Source organism: Protopterus annectens, chromosome 11.part0 (genome assembly GCF_019279795.1).
Source record: "Protopterus annectens isolate FY-2018-M chromosome 11.part0, PAN1.0, whole genome shotgun sequence".
Lineage (NCBI taxonomy): Eukaryota > Metazoa > Chordata > Ceratodontiformes > Protopteridae > Protopterus > Protopterus annectens.
Window position 1 is genome coordinate 1,208,507,457 of NC_056745.1, and position 17,694 is coordinate 1,208,525,150.

The 17,694-nt window shown below is 40.4% G+C and overlaps 1 protein-coding gene across 3 annotated transcripts in view; it reads right to left on the minus strand.

Moving 5' to 3' along the window:
* The window catches only part of PPP6R2 (protein phosphatase 6 regulatory subunit 2), a 4,227,669-nt gene that overhangs the window by 2,672,395 nt on the left and 1,537,580 nt on the right, over positions 1-17,694 (minus strand). For all 3 annotated transcript variants that reach the window (XM_044088566.1, XM_044088567.1, XM_044088565.1), the window contains exon 8: positions 7,739-7,852. In XM_044088566.1, coding sequence (XP_043944501.1) covers positions 7,739-7,852 — 114 coding nt within the window. The remainder of the gene's footprint in view (positions 1-7,738; positions 7,853-17,694) is intronic.

The window sequence follows — 17,694 nt, forward strand, 5'->3', positions numbered from 1 at the left end:
TGATCACCTCTGCAGCAAAGGAGCTAAAAACTAAAACTGTATTGAAAGGAGAATTTACAATTTCATTTTTATTATCATCTGAAAGGTTCTGAGAATGCAACCAGGCAAATCTCTTCAACACAAGGCCTGTGACCAAGGCCCATGAAGAAGTATTAACGGAATCATATGCATAAGTGCAGATGTGTAGTGACAAAACACTCCTCATACTTTCACAATTAGAACAAACCTTAACATATCAACCTGATAATTCAAAATTCTGAAAGTCAAAGTTGCAGAAGAATACGCTTTTTCCCATTCTTATCAATGATCTTCCCACCCTTATCAGAAAGAAGAGCAGGATTGGCATTAAGTGTTTAGCATCAGGTATGGGAAGAGTGTATAAAAACTTAAAAGTCTGAGGTGCCTTATAAAGCCTATCTGCCTTTTATGGCAGATGGCTGACTAGTAGGAAAACTAAATGCATTAACTCACTCATCCAACAAAGCTGACAGAACTGGAGGAATAGGTGAATGTTCTGGAAATTCCTTTTTGTAACAGCTCAGTATTTTCTGAGAGACTGAGAAATCTCAATGTTCTCCCACTAAAAACACTCAGACATTTTGGAACTAGTCTCAGAGAATGATAAACCGCACAGAGAGAATCAGATATTGAGCTCTCCTCTGATTCTGAATCAGAAATCAAGAGGAGAAAACCCTGTATCTGTCCCTCTGTCTTCCAGTCCAGATTCAGAATCCTGAAACTCTTCGGGACAAGAGGTAGTCCTCTTTCTTTTACTAGAAACGATTTTATAAGAAGGAGCAATAGCCTGAATTAAACCCTGAGCCACACCCAGAAAATTATTCCTGTCCAAGGAAAATTTGAGGAGTAGGAGATACATGTTTAGGTTTCTGCTTTTTTTTTTTGTACAGGAAAAATGGGACAAACAGTGTTAATGGCAGCATCAACCTCCCCAGGAATGGGCATAACATTCTAACAAAACAGGGAAGCCTCCCTGTTCTCTCGTCGAGGACCAACATGACTGGTTCTCTCTTGCCCACTGAGAGGACCCCAACAGCCGAGCAGAGGATGTAGATAACCCCCAGTCATAGTTGCTGAGGTGCAACACCAAAGGCATCTGGAGTAAAAAATGAGTGGTCTGAGGTACAACTAATGGCCACAACAAAGTCAACCACTTGCGGCTGAGGCAAACTGCTAGTCTGCTATGGAGGCAAAGGCTGTTTGCTTTACTTTTTCTTTCTCTGACGAAGTTTGGCCAACCATGAGATTGACAGTTTGTTCCATGGTCAAGCCAAAAATGGCACCTCTTACCTGGGGAAAACAAACAGCAAAAGTTGGTAAAAACTTTAAAGTCTTTAAAAGTCACTTTTTCACAGAAAAAACACAGCAAAAAAGCCTTTTAAAACACTTTGCCATCACTCAAAGTAAAATAAACAATTTATTCACCAAAAACAAAAATCTTAAGACACTTTACACAACTTTTAAACTGACAAGGAAAAGAAATAGGGTTCCCATTTAAAAGTACAATAAAGTCTTATAAGAGTCTGTTAAAGCACAAACTCCTAGCTTTAAAATGTCTTTTCTGAAAAGGAAAGTGTTATCAAACTAATAATTTTTTAAAAAGAACCCCCCCCCCCCATGTAACTTATCTGCCCACCAAAGTAACAACACAAGTCAACCGTCAATCCCTGAAAGCCTCAGAGGAGCATACTCTTCGGCATCAGAAAAGCTCTGAAGGGCTTAGCATCCAAACCTCTCTTTTTGGTCAATTCAACTCAAGCTAAGGGTTTGGGCATGTGGAAGGTGCCCTGAAGCTTTGGAAGCTGGCCAGCTGAAATACATGTGGAGAATATAACCCATACAGCTTTGGCTACTGCACTAGTGATCAATATGAAGAACATGAAACCATTCATACAGAGAGCAAGCAAACTGCAGGTGAGCAAATAACACTGTTTGGTAATTATGCCTAAGCAACTGTGACAGAAGCACTCGCAGAAGGAGCAACTGACTGTTAGCTGCTGAAAACTGGCACGTGCAGCCAACTCAGATAATGGAATATTCGTTGCACTGACAACACTATCAGAATTGCGCCTCTTCAGCTGTTTTACAACCTTACAGTATAATGAGTCCAGCAGAGTAGAAACCTTCCAAAGGAACTGGGATACTACCAAAATCAAAAAAGAGGGCATACACAACTCAACTGTCAGGGTAGCTACACCTTATTTTCTGCTTGTATCCTGACTAAAAAACATAGCTCTACCAAGAGGAAGATAAGTCAGTCTTCTCTACTTCTACTGGCTAGCAAAATGTTGATGAAATCATATCTGATTTTCTTCTCCAAAGCTGATCCATATTTTTATGTAATAACATGTGAAAGGAAAGATATCCTCAGCCTGTATAAATGGCATCCTAAGAAAGATGTAATCAAGCTTCCAGATTCTTCACCCACAAGAATCTATTAGCATGTTCCTTTGGAAAGCAGTAAGAGATACTGAAGCCAATCCAGTATGTTTCTCCACTATACCATGGCCCCCCTCCAAAGGGCAGGTCTTCTGGAGGAGGCTTAAGAAAGAAACATCATTAACCATTCTGGTTAATTTCAAACAAAAGAACTGCAAACACTTCAACATTAATGTACAATACAAAAGGAGAGAGCAAGATCAATAACCTCCACATGGCCCCCACTTTCTCCCAAGGGGTCCAATCAACCAATGAATACAAACTAGGGCACATACATGGCGGAGAAAGAGAGACAACCATGCATTCTGGTTTTGCTGGAAAAAAATGAAGCCTGGATAATTGATGACAGTGTGGAGGAAGCCTGAAACAGAATGAAAATCTGTCTTGTCAAAGCAGTACCTAGGGTCATGGTACCCTACTTAGTTAAAGCAATTTGTGCCCATGCATTCAGTTTCCATAAGATGGACAACACATTATCAACATCACTCGTTTCGCCATGCAATAGTCACTTCCTTGGAGAACTTGTTAATTTGAGTGGTGACTGCAAAGCTTACACTTCAGATGAGGAGAGTCATGTGGACAGAGTCAAACTAAATCCCTTTTGCAAATATTGTCATCCCCATAAAATAATTAAGTGAATGTCATAAACATCCTTAAATGCAAAAACTGTTACTCAACAAAATAAATAAAAAACACTAAAAGTTTACTATGTATCCCTGGCTACAAATGCTGATGCTTCCATAAAATGAATCCATAAATGAATAAACGCATGCATAAAATAAAGTAACAAGCCTACTACACAAACTTAGCTATAAATACTGCTGATTACTTAATACAAATAACTAAACTTCCAATTGTGTACCCACACTGCAAGTAATATAAATAAAAAAATGAATGAGAAGAAAGACAAAAACCGAGAAACTTCTCCAGCTACAAATGCTGCTGGCTACATAAATAAAAACAAGTATCCCGTTCACCACAACTACACTTTTTTTTTTTTTACTTTTTATTAAATCCTGTTTTAGACAGCGGCAAACAGCTAAACATTCACTACTAGAAGAGAAAGGAAACCACAGTTAACATTTTTCATGCACTGTACATGTCCTGTTTTTAATAATTACAATTCATTCTAACATGACAATTTTGTTTTAATTACTTAAACTTTGTTGACAGTGTTGGTCCTCTTAGGCCAACAGCCTCTTTTCAGAGAAGACACAAGATGATACTCCACTGGGTCCAAGTAAAATCTGGACAGAAAATCAGGAAACTTTAATACTACTATTGATAGCTGCGGTGGGATCTTTTCCATTTACCTAAGCTGCCACCAACTCAGGTAGATGAGGCCTCGGTTCAGGGTCTTATCCATCACCTTCCATTGCACTGCACTGCAGTTGTCAAAGCTGAAAAACTAATCCAACTACCTGATGTACGAACAGAATCGACAGCCTTCTGATCTTCTAGCACAAAAGATAAGTCTGCTACCTGTTAAACAGCTTAGTCTGCTTTGCTCAATTCCTACCTTCTCTTAAACCTCATTCCTGCTCCTGGACATTAATCTGCATGCATTGTTCCCATGAATTATACTTCCTTCTATGTAATTTGCACCTCTTCTTTTCTAAAGATGCCAATTTTGTTTTTTTTTTATATCCTTCATAATATTCAGTACTTCAACTACAGCTGGTCTAGATACTGATTTTAATTTTCTAGTAATTGCTTCTTCTGACAATCAACAGCACTGAACTCAGTAAAGCCTTACTGTTTCTACTCAATTCGGATCCTATGTCCTAGCTTAAAAGGATTGTTTCCTTAGATACAGTGATATGCTCCCTGAATATTTTCTGATGAAGCACCCTGCAGGGATTTTTTTTTAAATCTGCCAACTCATTAGTTTCCCAAAAAAACATGTTACCAATTACCTCCTCTTCCCATGATACCTCCAGCATTTGCTAACTGAGAAAAAATCCTCTGAAGTCTGCTTTGGGTATAAAATATCTATGCAAACACTTCCAAGCAAAAATCCTAAACCTTTTAGATTTTGATACATACCTGGGAGACATAAGATTGCATCCCATTGTTCCTTTGTAAACTGCTTTTTCTTCATCTCTTTCCAATCTCCTCTGATGAGATTTTATCTTGCAAAACTTCATATATTCTATTAATTCCTTTTTTAACAGCAGTTTCTGTTCTAGCCTCCACTAAAATCTACACCAAAGCTAGTCTTTCACCTGGTATTCCCCATCTCTTTCTCTTTGACTACTCTCTACTACCAATCCCTGGCAGGGAAGGCTGTCTCTAACCTGCAGTCCAGTTTTCTGCTTGGCCTCATTCTACTCCATTACCTTTCCTCTCTAGTTATTTGCTTACAATACATTGGTTCCTTTGCTAATTGTTTTCTTTGATTTATAATCTTTTGTTTGCATTATGTATACAAGCCTTAACTGCATATCTCTACGGTACCCATTCAAATCAAATCATCCTAAACCACATAGTTCTAAGGAGAGAATCAACTTGCCTGCTTTCTCTCTCCAATAAATATCTTCAACTCTTTATCATACACGACTTCTCCTTTGTGCAAATAAAATATGAATGACCTGTAACTGCTTGTATCTTACTATCCATAATCAAGCACTTCAAGTTTCTCATTTTTTTAAATTATCTTTAGTTTACTCGTTTCCCACATATTCTTAGCAAATCTATGTTCGAACATCAAATGAGCAAAAAACATCGCCATTCATAACAGAGACCCAGAATGAGTGAAATGGTACAATACTGAAGTGCCACAAAAGTGAAATTAAAAATTTTGCACAAGGGAAGTGGGTGATGGTGCAAGACTGTGGAACAGCTGGGATTGGAAGTTTGCCCTTTCTCAGCTATAGTGCGATATCTGAGTTGGTATATATAGTAAGCTTTTGTGGCACTTCGATATTATGCCATTTCACTTATTTGGAATCAATGTTATGAACTTCAATGTTCTAGTCATTCAACGTTCAAACATAGATTTACCCTTAGCTGCCATAACAATTATTTTTAATCCATACACCTAAATTTGGGTATTGCCGAACGAGTTCAAGAGTGGGTACACAGTTTACTGCTACATCTTTTGCTTTATCTTCATCACTTTTATGCCCTGAAAAGACTTTAAAACTATCTCAAAATGTATTTTCTGGATTTATCAAGTACAAAGTTATATCATCTGAAAAGTTAACTTTGCTTGACTGCCATATCATTTACATCCTTGAATTTGTAAGTCTCTTATTTTCCTTGCCAGTGGTTTTAAATATAAAGTGAATAAAAGAGTAAGAGGGCAAAACTGCCTGGTTCCTCTATTCAAACACAGCTTGTTGGAGAGGAACCTCCCTTCCTTAATTCAAAACTAGGACCCTTCATACAGCCTCATCCTCCTAATTTAATTATATTATTCTATCAGAAAATGCAAATGCTACCACTCCCCTAATTAAAATCCCAGCTGACTATCTGCATCAAGACAAATAAATAGAAGAGTTTTCTTACATTCTTCTTTCCTGGATAATCATGGTTCTATTAACGGTGTTAAATGTTTGCCTCCCTTCTACAAAGCCACACTGATCCATATCTATCAAATTTTGCAAAGCCTTTGCCTTTCTCTTAGCCAATATAGGCAAACACTTTATACATACTGTTTTAAAACTGAAATGGATCTATATGAAGCTGGATCGGAAGGGTCATTACCCATTTTAAGTAACACAGTGACTACAGCTTTCTTCCAAGATGTTTGTAACACCCCACCCCCAAATGCTGTTAAACAAATTCTTTCGACTCTTATCAGTTTCTTCTCTCCCAACTTCCAAACTTCAACAGGAATACCGTTTGTTCCTGAAGACTTCCCATTTGATTTTATACATCACTGCTGATATCCCATTTCTTCTAATCTTAGCTGTTCATAAGAGTGTCATCTCCCTCTAACCCTGGCATAGTTAAGCCTTCCTTAAGTATTTCCATTTATGCCTTTTCTTGGTTTTCACATTCCTCTGCTTTGTATAAATTCTCACAAAATTTCCAAAACACCTCTACTACTTCTATAGGATCTCTGATTATTTCTCTTGTTGTAGGCTCCATAGGTTTAGCAACAAAACATTCTTTTTGGCCCAAGTCCTCCTTATGCTAAACATATTTGTGCTCTGCAGTTATCAAAAATAGTTGCTTAATTAATCGACTTTTCTTTCTTTTTCCGAGAATAAAAATAGCTGCTTGTCAATCCTTCCAAAATAATTCCTATTAATCCCTATATCCTTTTTCTCTTATTTCTACCACATTTTTAAACTCCAATTTTATTTTGTCACACTCACTAGCCACCGGCTCTGAAGATATTTTTATCTTCCATACCAGCTCTCAAATCACTCCACTAATTATTTACCTTCCTGTTTTTAAGAGATACATCAGTTTATCATTTTTATTTCATTACCATGCATTTTTACCTTGATTTTTACTGTTACATTATCTGAAATAGTTTTCGGATGTCTATCAAAGCTTACAATTAAATACACATGGTTCTGTGAAATATGATTTATGAACCAGTCTAGCTCAGTTACTGTACAGCCTTGGGAGTAATATAAAAATTCTGTGTTCCTACAACAGAAATCACATCTTTCATACCAAATATTCGCATACATTTTTTCAAAAGTCTACCCTCTTTTGTTATAATTCCACTTCTAGATCTCCCTGATACATCCTCAGTATTGCAAACCACAAATAATATTTCCTACTGAAAGCTGATTATTTCACCCACAATTCTATCAAGTTTCACAACAGCAGCTGAAGGTGAAATATTAATGCACGCCTGCTTAATCTTCCTCCCCTGACAATAACCCCTTACTACCACTCATCTATCATTACTGCCTTTTTTTTCTTGGAGTCCCTCTAACAATCAATATTATGACTCAATCTTTTGTTTGTCCCTAACACTTTGCTGAAAGTCCACCCTGCAATATTCGTTGTCAAATTCATAAGCTTATTTCTAGCCAAATGTGCGTCACCTGCAACATTGCTATTTGCACCCAGCACTTCTTAATATAATTCAGTGCTCTTTGTTTTTTGTCTAAACTTGTAAACTACTACAAATACTTTTGTCCACCTAATACAAAAGCAAACATTCTACAACATTCCATTAAATAAAAACAATGCTGCTTACATAAACAAAAATCTCAAGCACCATAATATGTTCTACAACAGACTGTTATAAAAGGGTTCTGACATTTCGAGTGTGTGTGTGTGTGTGTGTGTGTAGTTTTATCTTGAGACTTACCCCAGTCGTCTGGTCTCCAATAAGGTTAGAAGCACTTGAGTTCCGTTTACAATGCAGCTCTCCGTCCTCTCTTGGTCAAACATATTCTTCAGGAGCTGATTTATACTTTCCTGCCTGTCAGGAAAACATGGGGCACACCTAAATTTTCAGTATAAAACCCAGAAAACAATATACAAACACTCAACTGACTTAACACTACAAAATGCTATACAGTATATAATCAGCAATAAGCAGATACAGCACTCAAATTGTCAGTATATACCCACAACCACCCCACTGGCCTGGTACACCTATTACCTGTTCACACCTTCTTCCACAGCTAAGAGAAACAACAGCAGAAATGAGTGCCAATGCCAAAAAACTTTTTCTGCAGTACCAGAGCTGCTCTCTAGTCTACAAAGATCCAAATGGACTGAAACGCATTTTCACAAGGCATCTATCAGACTACAAGTGTTCCACTGCTCAAAGAAAGGGCTTAGGGTACAAGAATATTCTTCTTCAGCATAACAGCTGGTACATCATGTTAAGTAACATGTCAGTTTCCTTAGCAGTTTCTATGATTTAACAGTATGCCACCCAACAAAACATTCAAACTCAGTGTCCCTTTTTCAAAGCATATTAACTAACAGATGTTATATCATCAGATATCAAATAAGGTAAATGTGCTATAATCCAGGAGATGGCTTAACACACAGATTCACTGGACAGTCAGGAAAACAGCACATGACTCACCAAACCAGGTGATCTGTAAGTAGGCTTCCTGAAGGGATAAATTGGCGGGACTTTATCTTCAAATACTCCAAAACTGGCACACTTTAACATATTTTTCTCACACCATGGACCTGTAGCTGCCACGTGCTTTGATGGTACAAATCAGGCTAGATGGATGGGTTGAACTCCTGTATCACACGGTCCAACCTCATCCAATGAGAAACAAAGTTCAGTTATGTAGGTAATCTTGCTAAAATAGTACACGTTCGAACAGATCACTGCTGTACTTAGTCAAAGCTACACTGGATATATCCTGCCAAGGATCAGACATCTGGTCAGCTTCCAAAGCTATAGAGCACATTCCATGCACCTGAACGCCTACTGGAGCCAGCCAAAATTCAGAGATTTCTTGCTACCAGAGAAAATGGAGGTTAAAACCCTGGTACTGCAAGTATGTGCTAGGAAAACAGGTGAAGATAGCCCAGCCCCCCCCCCCCGGCGTAGCAACCAACATGGGGGAGGGTGTTTGTACTGCAACAGTGATCTACTAAAACATCTATTATTTTAAGAGTAATCACACAACAGTACTATGTTCATCATTCAACAATTGTTACAGTAGCCTAGCTACACAAGATGAATACCAAAGCTTAGACAAAAAGTGGGGGGGGGGGGGATTAGAGTCCAGGAGCTTCGAGAACACAGTCTAGCAAATCCTACCCTAGCCCTAGAGAAGTAACTTGTCATGATGGGAATAACAAAACTGCAATGTATGGAACCACTTCAAAAATCTCTGACTTTTTACTAATTGACCTCTTTTCTTACCTTCATACAACAAACACGTTGAGTAGAAGTTCTGAAGTTCTTTGTCTTGTCAGTGTAATATCAGAGTTGCCTGTGTACATCCAGAGTGTAGAATTTTCTCTTTCTCTCTCTCTCTTTCTCATCCTCCTCCTCCACCCCTATTTTTTTTTAGTTCAGGAAAGAACACAAGGAGATGAATACATTTAGTCAAAGCAAACTTTGAAATCACTTCTGGCATAAAAGAAGGATTAGTTCTCAAGATTACCATATTTTTATGAGATATGAGAAAGGGATAAGTCACCATAAGTGCTTGCCATTCAGATATACTTCTAGCAGAGGCCAGAGTAGTAAATAATATAGTCTTCCATGTTAAGAAAGTACAGCTGTGTACACTTACCATAAATGTAGATGTTTGTGTGTATTCACTGCTGCAGTCATAATTGATGGGACTTCCTGCTGTGGAAGCCCTTGGCTGGCCAGACTTATCAATGAGTTTTCTCCTCCTCCTCCTCCTGAAGACAGTGGACACCCTGACTGAAGTAAATATATCTAGGTATAAAGGGAGTCAACCGGCACTATAACCACAGTACTTTCTTGTCCCAATAGACAGATGCCCTCTAACAGGTCCCTAAGGTCAAGGGCCTAAGCTCAGAAACTACAGAGTATGTACAGAGGAGGAGGAAACATCCTGGGACTAGAGCGAAGAACGCCCATGCCAATCTCATGGAGCAAGACGGTAAGGAAGGAGGGAAAGAATACAGTAACAGTAAATACATTTGAACAACTACATTTATGGTAAGTGTACACAACCGTACTATATTCTTTTGTTTCGCTGCTACAGTCATAACTGATGGGATGAATCCCAAAGGTAAAAGAAGGGTGGATGGAAAGTTTATGGAAAGGAAAGGATGTCCTGCAAGATGGCAGTGGCAAACACCACTCTGGACTTGAAGAAGGATGGAAGGTGATAATGTTTTGTGAAAGTATGCACAAAGGACCAAGTATCAGCTTCCAAAAAGTCCTTAGTGGCCACCCCTTTAAGAAAGGCTGAAGACGTAGCAGTAGCTCTAGTGGAATGTGATCTCACAGGGTCTTGGTGGCTACTTTCCATGATGGTTGTAGCAAAACAAGATACTGTTGGAGATATATTTGAATATTGTTTGTTTAGAAATTGATCTTTCCTCAGAGCTACAGACAAAGGCCACAAAAAGCTGGTCAGACCTCCTGACATCTCTGGTTCTGTCCAAGCAGTAATGCAGTTACCTACGTGCATCCAAAGCATGGGGGATTCTTTCCCTCATTTGAGGGTTAGAAAAGAAGGCAGGCAAGTGGATGGTCTGGTTTAAAGAAATCTCTGTAACCACTTTAAGCAAAAAGGAAGGGTTGGTCCTGAGACTCTGTCAAGGTGGAAAGTAATGAAAGATTCCACACATACAAGGGCTTGAAGCTCTGAAACCCTTCTAGCTGAAGTAATGGTTAGCAGAAAGGCTGCCTTCCAGGTCAGGAATTTGACGTCTGCAGAGGCAGCTGGCTCAAAAGGTGGGAGGGTGAGCTTCTCCAGAATGAAACAGATATCCCACAGGGGAACAGGAGTTTTTTTCGGGGGGGAGGGGGGGGGCTAATGTGTATAAGAAGTCTCTGGAACTTTAATGAGAGGATGGGTTCATTAGGCAGAAAAGTTGAAATTGCTGAAGCGTAAATTTTAATAGAGGAATAAGAATGTCCTTTGTCAAAAACTTTTGATTAAGTATGAAAGATTAAGGGAATCAACCCCTTTTGTCTGCATCATATAGTGAATTTCTTCCATTTGGCAAGTAAGACCAATACTTGTTTGTTGAAGGGGTGTCACCTTAAAGGGTGTCATGGTATCATCCAAGATGTAAATTTGAGTGTGTTCAGGTTGAGGTGCATGATGATGCCCTTGTTCTGTGTTAATAGGTCAACTCATTGGGGCAGCAACCATGGTTCTTTCTTGCTTAGATTGAGCATTATAGGATACCAGTGCTGCCCTGGAATAATCTGAGGCCATCAGAAGGACCCTTGGCCCTTATTCCCTTATCTTCAGCAGTACCTTGGGCAGCAAAGGTATTTGGGTGGAAGACATGGAGGGACAGGCCTGTGAAAGGGAAGGAGATGCTATCTGTCTTCCAGGCTGACATTGTTTTGGTCAAGTCAAGCAAAACTTTTTCAAGAGAGCATTTTCTTTGGTGGTAAAAATGTCCATCTCTTGCACACACCATTCTCTAGCTATGCTGAAAAAAAACTTCCCAATGCAGTTGCCACTCATGAAGGTCTGCTAGGCTCCTGCTTTGGTGATCTGCCAGATGAATGGTTTCACCTGGTAGGTACTATGCCATGAGGTGCAGACCTAGGGAGTTTGCAATTTACTAAAAGTACATGGCTAAGTGATAAAGCGATAAAGTGTAAGACTAACCCCAGCTTGTTTATGTATCACATAACTGTGTTTACTAGGAGTATGTCCGGTAGCGTTGTCGCCTCACAGTAAGACGTTGTCCGGTTCGATTCTCAGCTAGAGCGTCTTCTGTGCGGAGACGTGCGTGAATGGGTGTACCTTTGTTGAAGGTTGTGCATCAGGTCCGACAACTCGGCATGTAAAAATCTACTGCCAATCATTAGCAGACCAGAGTTCTGCTGTGGCGACCCCTAACCGGGAAAAGCAGAAAGACACAACTTCTTCCTGGTTTCCAATGATCTTTAAAGACAATCAGACAATTTTTGGACTGCTACCAGTTTTTTTAGGTTGATGTGTTTGTTCGTGAACTGGCAGTCTCATCTGACCTTAGTTTGCAAAATGTTGTAGTGGGCCAATCAGACTATTTCCGAGACATCCGTAGACAAAGTTTGGTCATGAGGGATAAACCTGAAGGGAAGGCTTAGGCTGAGGGAGCATGCTCTGGCCCAACAGGCAAACTTTTTCCTGAGACAAGGGAGAAGTTTCACCCTGAAGTTGAGGGACTGAGAATGGTGGTACCACACATTTCTGTGGTACCACTGCAGCTTCCTCATATGTAGTCTGACCAGAGGTATTATGAGGATACAAAAGGCCATGTAAACCAAAGCTTGGAGGAACTTTCTGGCTGTGAGGTAGTTCCTGAGAAGGAGCTTTTGGAAGTCCAGAAATAGAACGGCAATCTTGTCTGGAGGAAGGAAGGCTTTCTGAAGTGAGGACCGCAGCAAGCCCCCAGTAACACAAATGTGTTTGTAGGGATAGTCTAACACTTTTCGGTACTGATGGTGAACGGCAGTGAAGCTAGGATCTCTTGGGTGTACAGCAGATCTGCTTTGAGTTTTTCTAGATTTGTTGCTTAACTAAAGCAGTCATCTAAGTAAGGGTAAATTTGAATGTCCTTTGACATGCAGAAGACTATTACTGGTGATAGGCATTTTGTAAAAACTCTGGGAGTAGTAGACAAGACAAAAGGAAGAGCACAGAATCGATAATGCCTCACACCTGCTCTGAAGCTGAAGACCCTCCTATGAGATTTTTCTACAGAAATGTGGAGGCATGTGTTCTTCAGATCTAAGGTTACCACATAAGCTTTGGATGAGATCATGCGCTACAATTTTTGAAGGGCTGGTATTTAGAATTATGGCGCATGCAAGAATCTGTTGAGCCTTGATAGGTCTAGAACAGGCCTGCAGGTACCCTCTTTTCTGGGGACAAGGAAAGGCCTGGAGTAAAATCCTTAGCCATGTAATATGTTTGGTTCTGGTTCTACACAATCTTGGGTGCACTGGAGCTGTATTTGCTTTAAGGCTTCTGTTTGTTGGTTTGGTGAAATATCTGGGAAACCTGACTGAATCAGAGGCAGTCAGAAAAGAACTTTGTAACCGCTTTGCATGATTTTCAGTACGCAATGATCCTTGGCAATGACAGTCCAGTTCTTTAATAGGTCCACATTTAGTCTAAGAGGGGGTAGGAAGGAAAGGAGGGGGTGAGACTTGAGAGGAGTAGGAAAGGGAGTCTCATGGAACAGTCATGATTGCCCCTGCTGCTGGAACCGCCCAGGCATATTGGAATCTGCTTGCCACTGTCTTGGTCACAAGTGCTGCCTTTGACTCCTTTCCCTTCAAGGTCTCCTATGTCTGGGCTTAGATAGGGAGGCTGGAAAGGACCAGTGTTTGGTAGGATAACTGTGGCTGAAGTGAGCAGGCTGAACCTGAAAAAAGTCCTTGACCGTCTGCATGGACTTGGCCTTATCCTCCATCTTCTTAAGCACAGCTTCAGCCTGGGGTCAAAAAGGAAATCTTTGTTCAAATGAGCATCCACGGCACTAGATTTCAAATGTTCAGGCAGGGATTGCTCCCTCAGCCAGACATGTCTTCTAATAATGAATCCTGTAGATGCTGCCCTGGTAGAAGATTCCAGAGCATCACAGCTGCAGTGTAAGAAGTGCTTATCTACTTGAGAGTAACAAATACATAGGTCTAGCGATGGCCTTCTTTACAGTCCCCACCAGTTTTTACTTCATCTGGTCTGAAATGGTTTCCTGATACTTTACCATATAAAACTGGCAATTCAAAGCCCTCATGACCAGGGTACCACAGGTATAGACTTTCTTTCCAAACCAGTCCAAGGCTATGCTTTCTTTGTCAGTTGGCAGGGAATTTTTGGAATTGTTAACTTTAGCTCCCTTAGAACCTTGAGTCACCACCAGGGTCTGCTGCACGGCTCTTGAAAAGGTGTCTGTGGGAATCCAGAAACCTGCACAATCTAACAGGTTTCCGAGGGGCATGAGGGAGGGAATATGGATGAAAGGAAGAATCCAACCAGGCAATGTCCACTACCTCTAAAACTGGAAGAATGGCAAGAGGTTTGTGCTCAGGGAGTTTTAGAAATTCCCTAACCCTCTTCTTGGATTGTGGATAGCCCTGTGTTTCCCACTGAAAATATTCCCTCACAGCATGTAAGATCTCCCCAGAGGAAATGTCCTCAGGGGAATAGGCTAAGGCAAGGTTCTCATTAGAATCAGAATCCCCATAAGAGCTGAATCCTGGGGATGGTGAACAGAGGCAATCTCCTGATGATGAGAGACTCCAGACACCTGTTTGAAAGTCTGACAGCAGTTGTCGGAAGCTGGAACCTGCAAAGGGGCTCCAGATCCAACTGATGAGCTAAGTCCTTCAGCTTGTATAGAGAAAAAGGAATGCAGTGGTGTTTCGGACTCCAAATAGATCTTACTACAAGCCTCACCACACCCTCCGTCATTGCAGGTGACTGGAAAAATGTCTCACATTCTTCAACAATAACAAGCCTGGGTTCACTGGTGAAAGGTGAAAACACATCACCCAGTAACCTAAGTTTTGGGTGCTTTTCCTTCTTACACCTAGAGGGATCATTCTTGGCTCAACTAGTGAGAGACATAGCATGCAAAGGCCCTAGCAACTTGCTGAAGTCCTTAGCTAAAACTTAGCCCTACACTTGAATGTACTACTGTTAAAGCAAGCACAGAACCAACAGTTTGGTGCATTGTGTTCTGGGAATAAACAAGTTACACAAAAGGAGTGAAAGTACTGGTGTGAACCTGCTTGCCACAGCAGAGACTGTTAACGTTTGTCTGACATTAGTCAAGAAACATATGAATAGCTCCACAATGGGGTACACAGCTTTAGACATCTTCCTTCTCTGTTGTGGACGAACTGACACACTGACCAGCACTGTGCTTCAGGCTCCGATGGCAAGAAAAAAATGTGAGGTTATGTCACCAGCTGACAAAGTGGATAAGCCACTGCAGCCGTTTTTGCTACTTACACCATGGTAAACCTTTGCTCAAAGGCATTAGGTCTCATTCCACCAGAGCTGCAGCTACTTCAGCAGCCTTCCTAAGGGGAGTACCAACCAAGACATTCTAGAGGCTGCTACTTGGAGTTCTGTTCAAACCTTTACAAAGCATTATCATTTGCCTCTCTACTCTAAATCCAGGGCAGGCTTTGCCACTGCAGTTCTGCAGGGCCTTATAGCCGCTCCTAATGCTGTTTAGCTCCAGCCTCCCAACCATAGCTTTGGGATTCTAACGAAATGTAATGACTGCAATAGTGAAACACGAAGAACATAGTACAGTTGTGTACACTTAGCATAAATGTAGATGTTCGAGTGTATTCACTGTTGCAGTCCAGGTTACCCTCCCTCCATCCCGCTGTCATTCTGGAGTTTATCTTTCCTTCACTATCTTCTACAACCTATGTGGTGTATTTGCTTGTAGATGAAGGTAAAGTTTATATTGATGCATGTATATATATATATATATATATATATATCTATATATATATATATATATATATATATATATATATCTATATATATATATATATATATATATAGATATATATATATATATGTATATAGATAGATAGATATATCTATAGATATATATATCTATAGATATATAGATATATGTATATATATATATTTTTGCTACCTTTTTGGGGGCACCTGACATCGGGGGCAAGAAATACTAAAAAATATGGTGTCGGCTGCATGTTTTATACCCCTGACGACCTGACGTCATGGAAGAGGAGACAGCAACGAATGCAGGACCCAAGACTTTGGAATTCAGGCCGACTGAGGGCAACCTGCCAGCAGATTACCCAAATGTAATGACTATCCAAATGTAATGACTGCAACAGTGAAACACGAAGAACAGTGATGATATATATATATATATATATATATATATATATATGTGTGTGTGTGTGTGTGTGTGTGTACACATACACACTCACACTCACATGTATCTATGTATATAAACAGTGAGATGACATTATTTATAAAGACACTATTGGAACTATGGGTACCAGGGAAAGTAGTTCAAAAAGGGGACTGAAACAGACAGGATCTCAGGCAAGTTCTAACTGGTCACCAGAAAAATATGGAAAAGGGAAAGAGGCAGGATGTTGAACTAAACTGAATAAAAATCAAAAAACATGGAACTATCAGTATGGTAAGTACATAACTTTCATATCCAATGTTGTCTATTTTTGTCCGATTCAACCTTTGGCAAAGATTCCCAAGCTGTTTATTAACTGGGTGTTATCAAGGAAGGACATTCCTGAGAATGATAGAACCAAAGAAAGGATCTCCAATTTATAAGGAGACACAAAGATATGAACAGTTGACCAGGTTGCTGCTGCACAAATGTCATCAAAGGGAAGCCTACTCATTAAGGCGGTGGAGCTGGCCATTGCTCTTGCGGAATGAGCTTTGCGTTTTTTCTTGTAAGCAGCCGGCCTTAGGCATAGGCCAACTAGGCGGCCGCCTAGGGCGCCGCTCTAGCAGGGGTGCTTTTCCAGTATGTTTTTGGTGTAGGAAGACAAGGATGGGGGCAACAGGTAGTGTGGTGGGGGGTGCCGTGGAGCCCTTTTGCCTAGGGCACCAGTTGACCTAAGGCCGCACACCTGAATATAATGCACACTGATAACCATCTCGCAAGACTGAAGTACAGTTGTGTAAAACCTTACCATAACAGTAGATGTCTTTCTCTTCACTGCTGCCAAATTCATTACATTTGGGATCATCTGCCAAGGGCGGCCTGACATCCGGCCAGTATAATAAATCCTTTAGGTTGCTTTACGGTATATCATACATCACACGTATGCCCTTCACGCAGTGTAGGACATAAAGATGACATCCTCTGAACTAAGAGCCCCAAGTAGGAGTGCCAGTCTAAGGGGAAAAAAAAAAGGTGACCAGTACACACAGAGGAGAAAAGGACCAGGGGGCAGAGGGAGGAAGTGAATACTGCAACAGTGAAGAAAAGGACATCTACCACTATTGCAAGACTTTACACAACTGTATTATGTTCTTCCATTCATTGTTGCAGTACTCATTACATTTGGGAGAGTTGCAAAGCGCAGGAAAAAACTTGGGAGGAGAAAGGACCAGCAGAGCCCTCTAGGAAACCATGAAGGATGGGCCTAGCAAAACCAGCTCTAGCTCTGGAGATTCCATCCAACTTATAGTGCTTGGTAAATGCATGCAGGGAAGTACAGGTAGCTGCCTCAAGAACAGACTTAGTATCCAAACCCTTGAAAAAAATCACCAGAACAAGCCACAGCTCTAGTATCTAACCCTTGAAAAAAGCACCAGAAGACAACACAGCTCTAGTAGAATGAACTTTAACAGAAAAAGGAAGGCTCTTACCATGAAAGAAATAAAAAGAAAAAAGAAGTTATGTACTCACCATACATAACGTTCTATCTGTGTAGTAGTTCATTTAGGTTCATAGGTTTATACTAGGCTATCTGCCCTAAGGCATTTATAAGCCTAGCCCAAATTTTTGTGGCTTACGCCACCCCTTATATGAAAAAATACTGTGCCCATTAGTTTGTTGTGCCTCTGTCCAGCAGTGACACAGAGATGATTCCCGGGATAAACCTACGATCTCCCATCCACAGGTCAAGATTTCTCTTGAACAGAGCCAGCG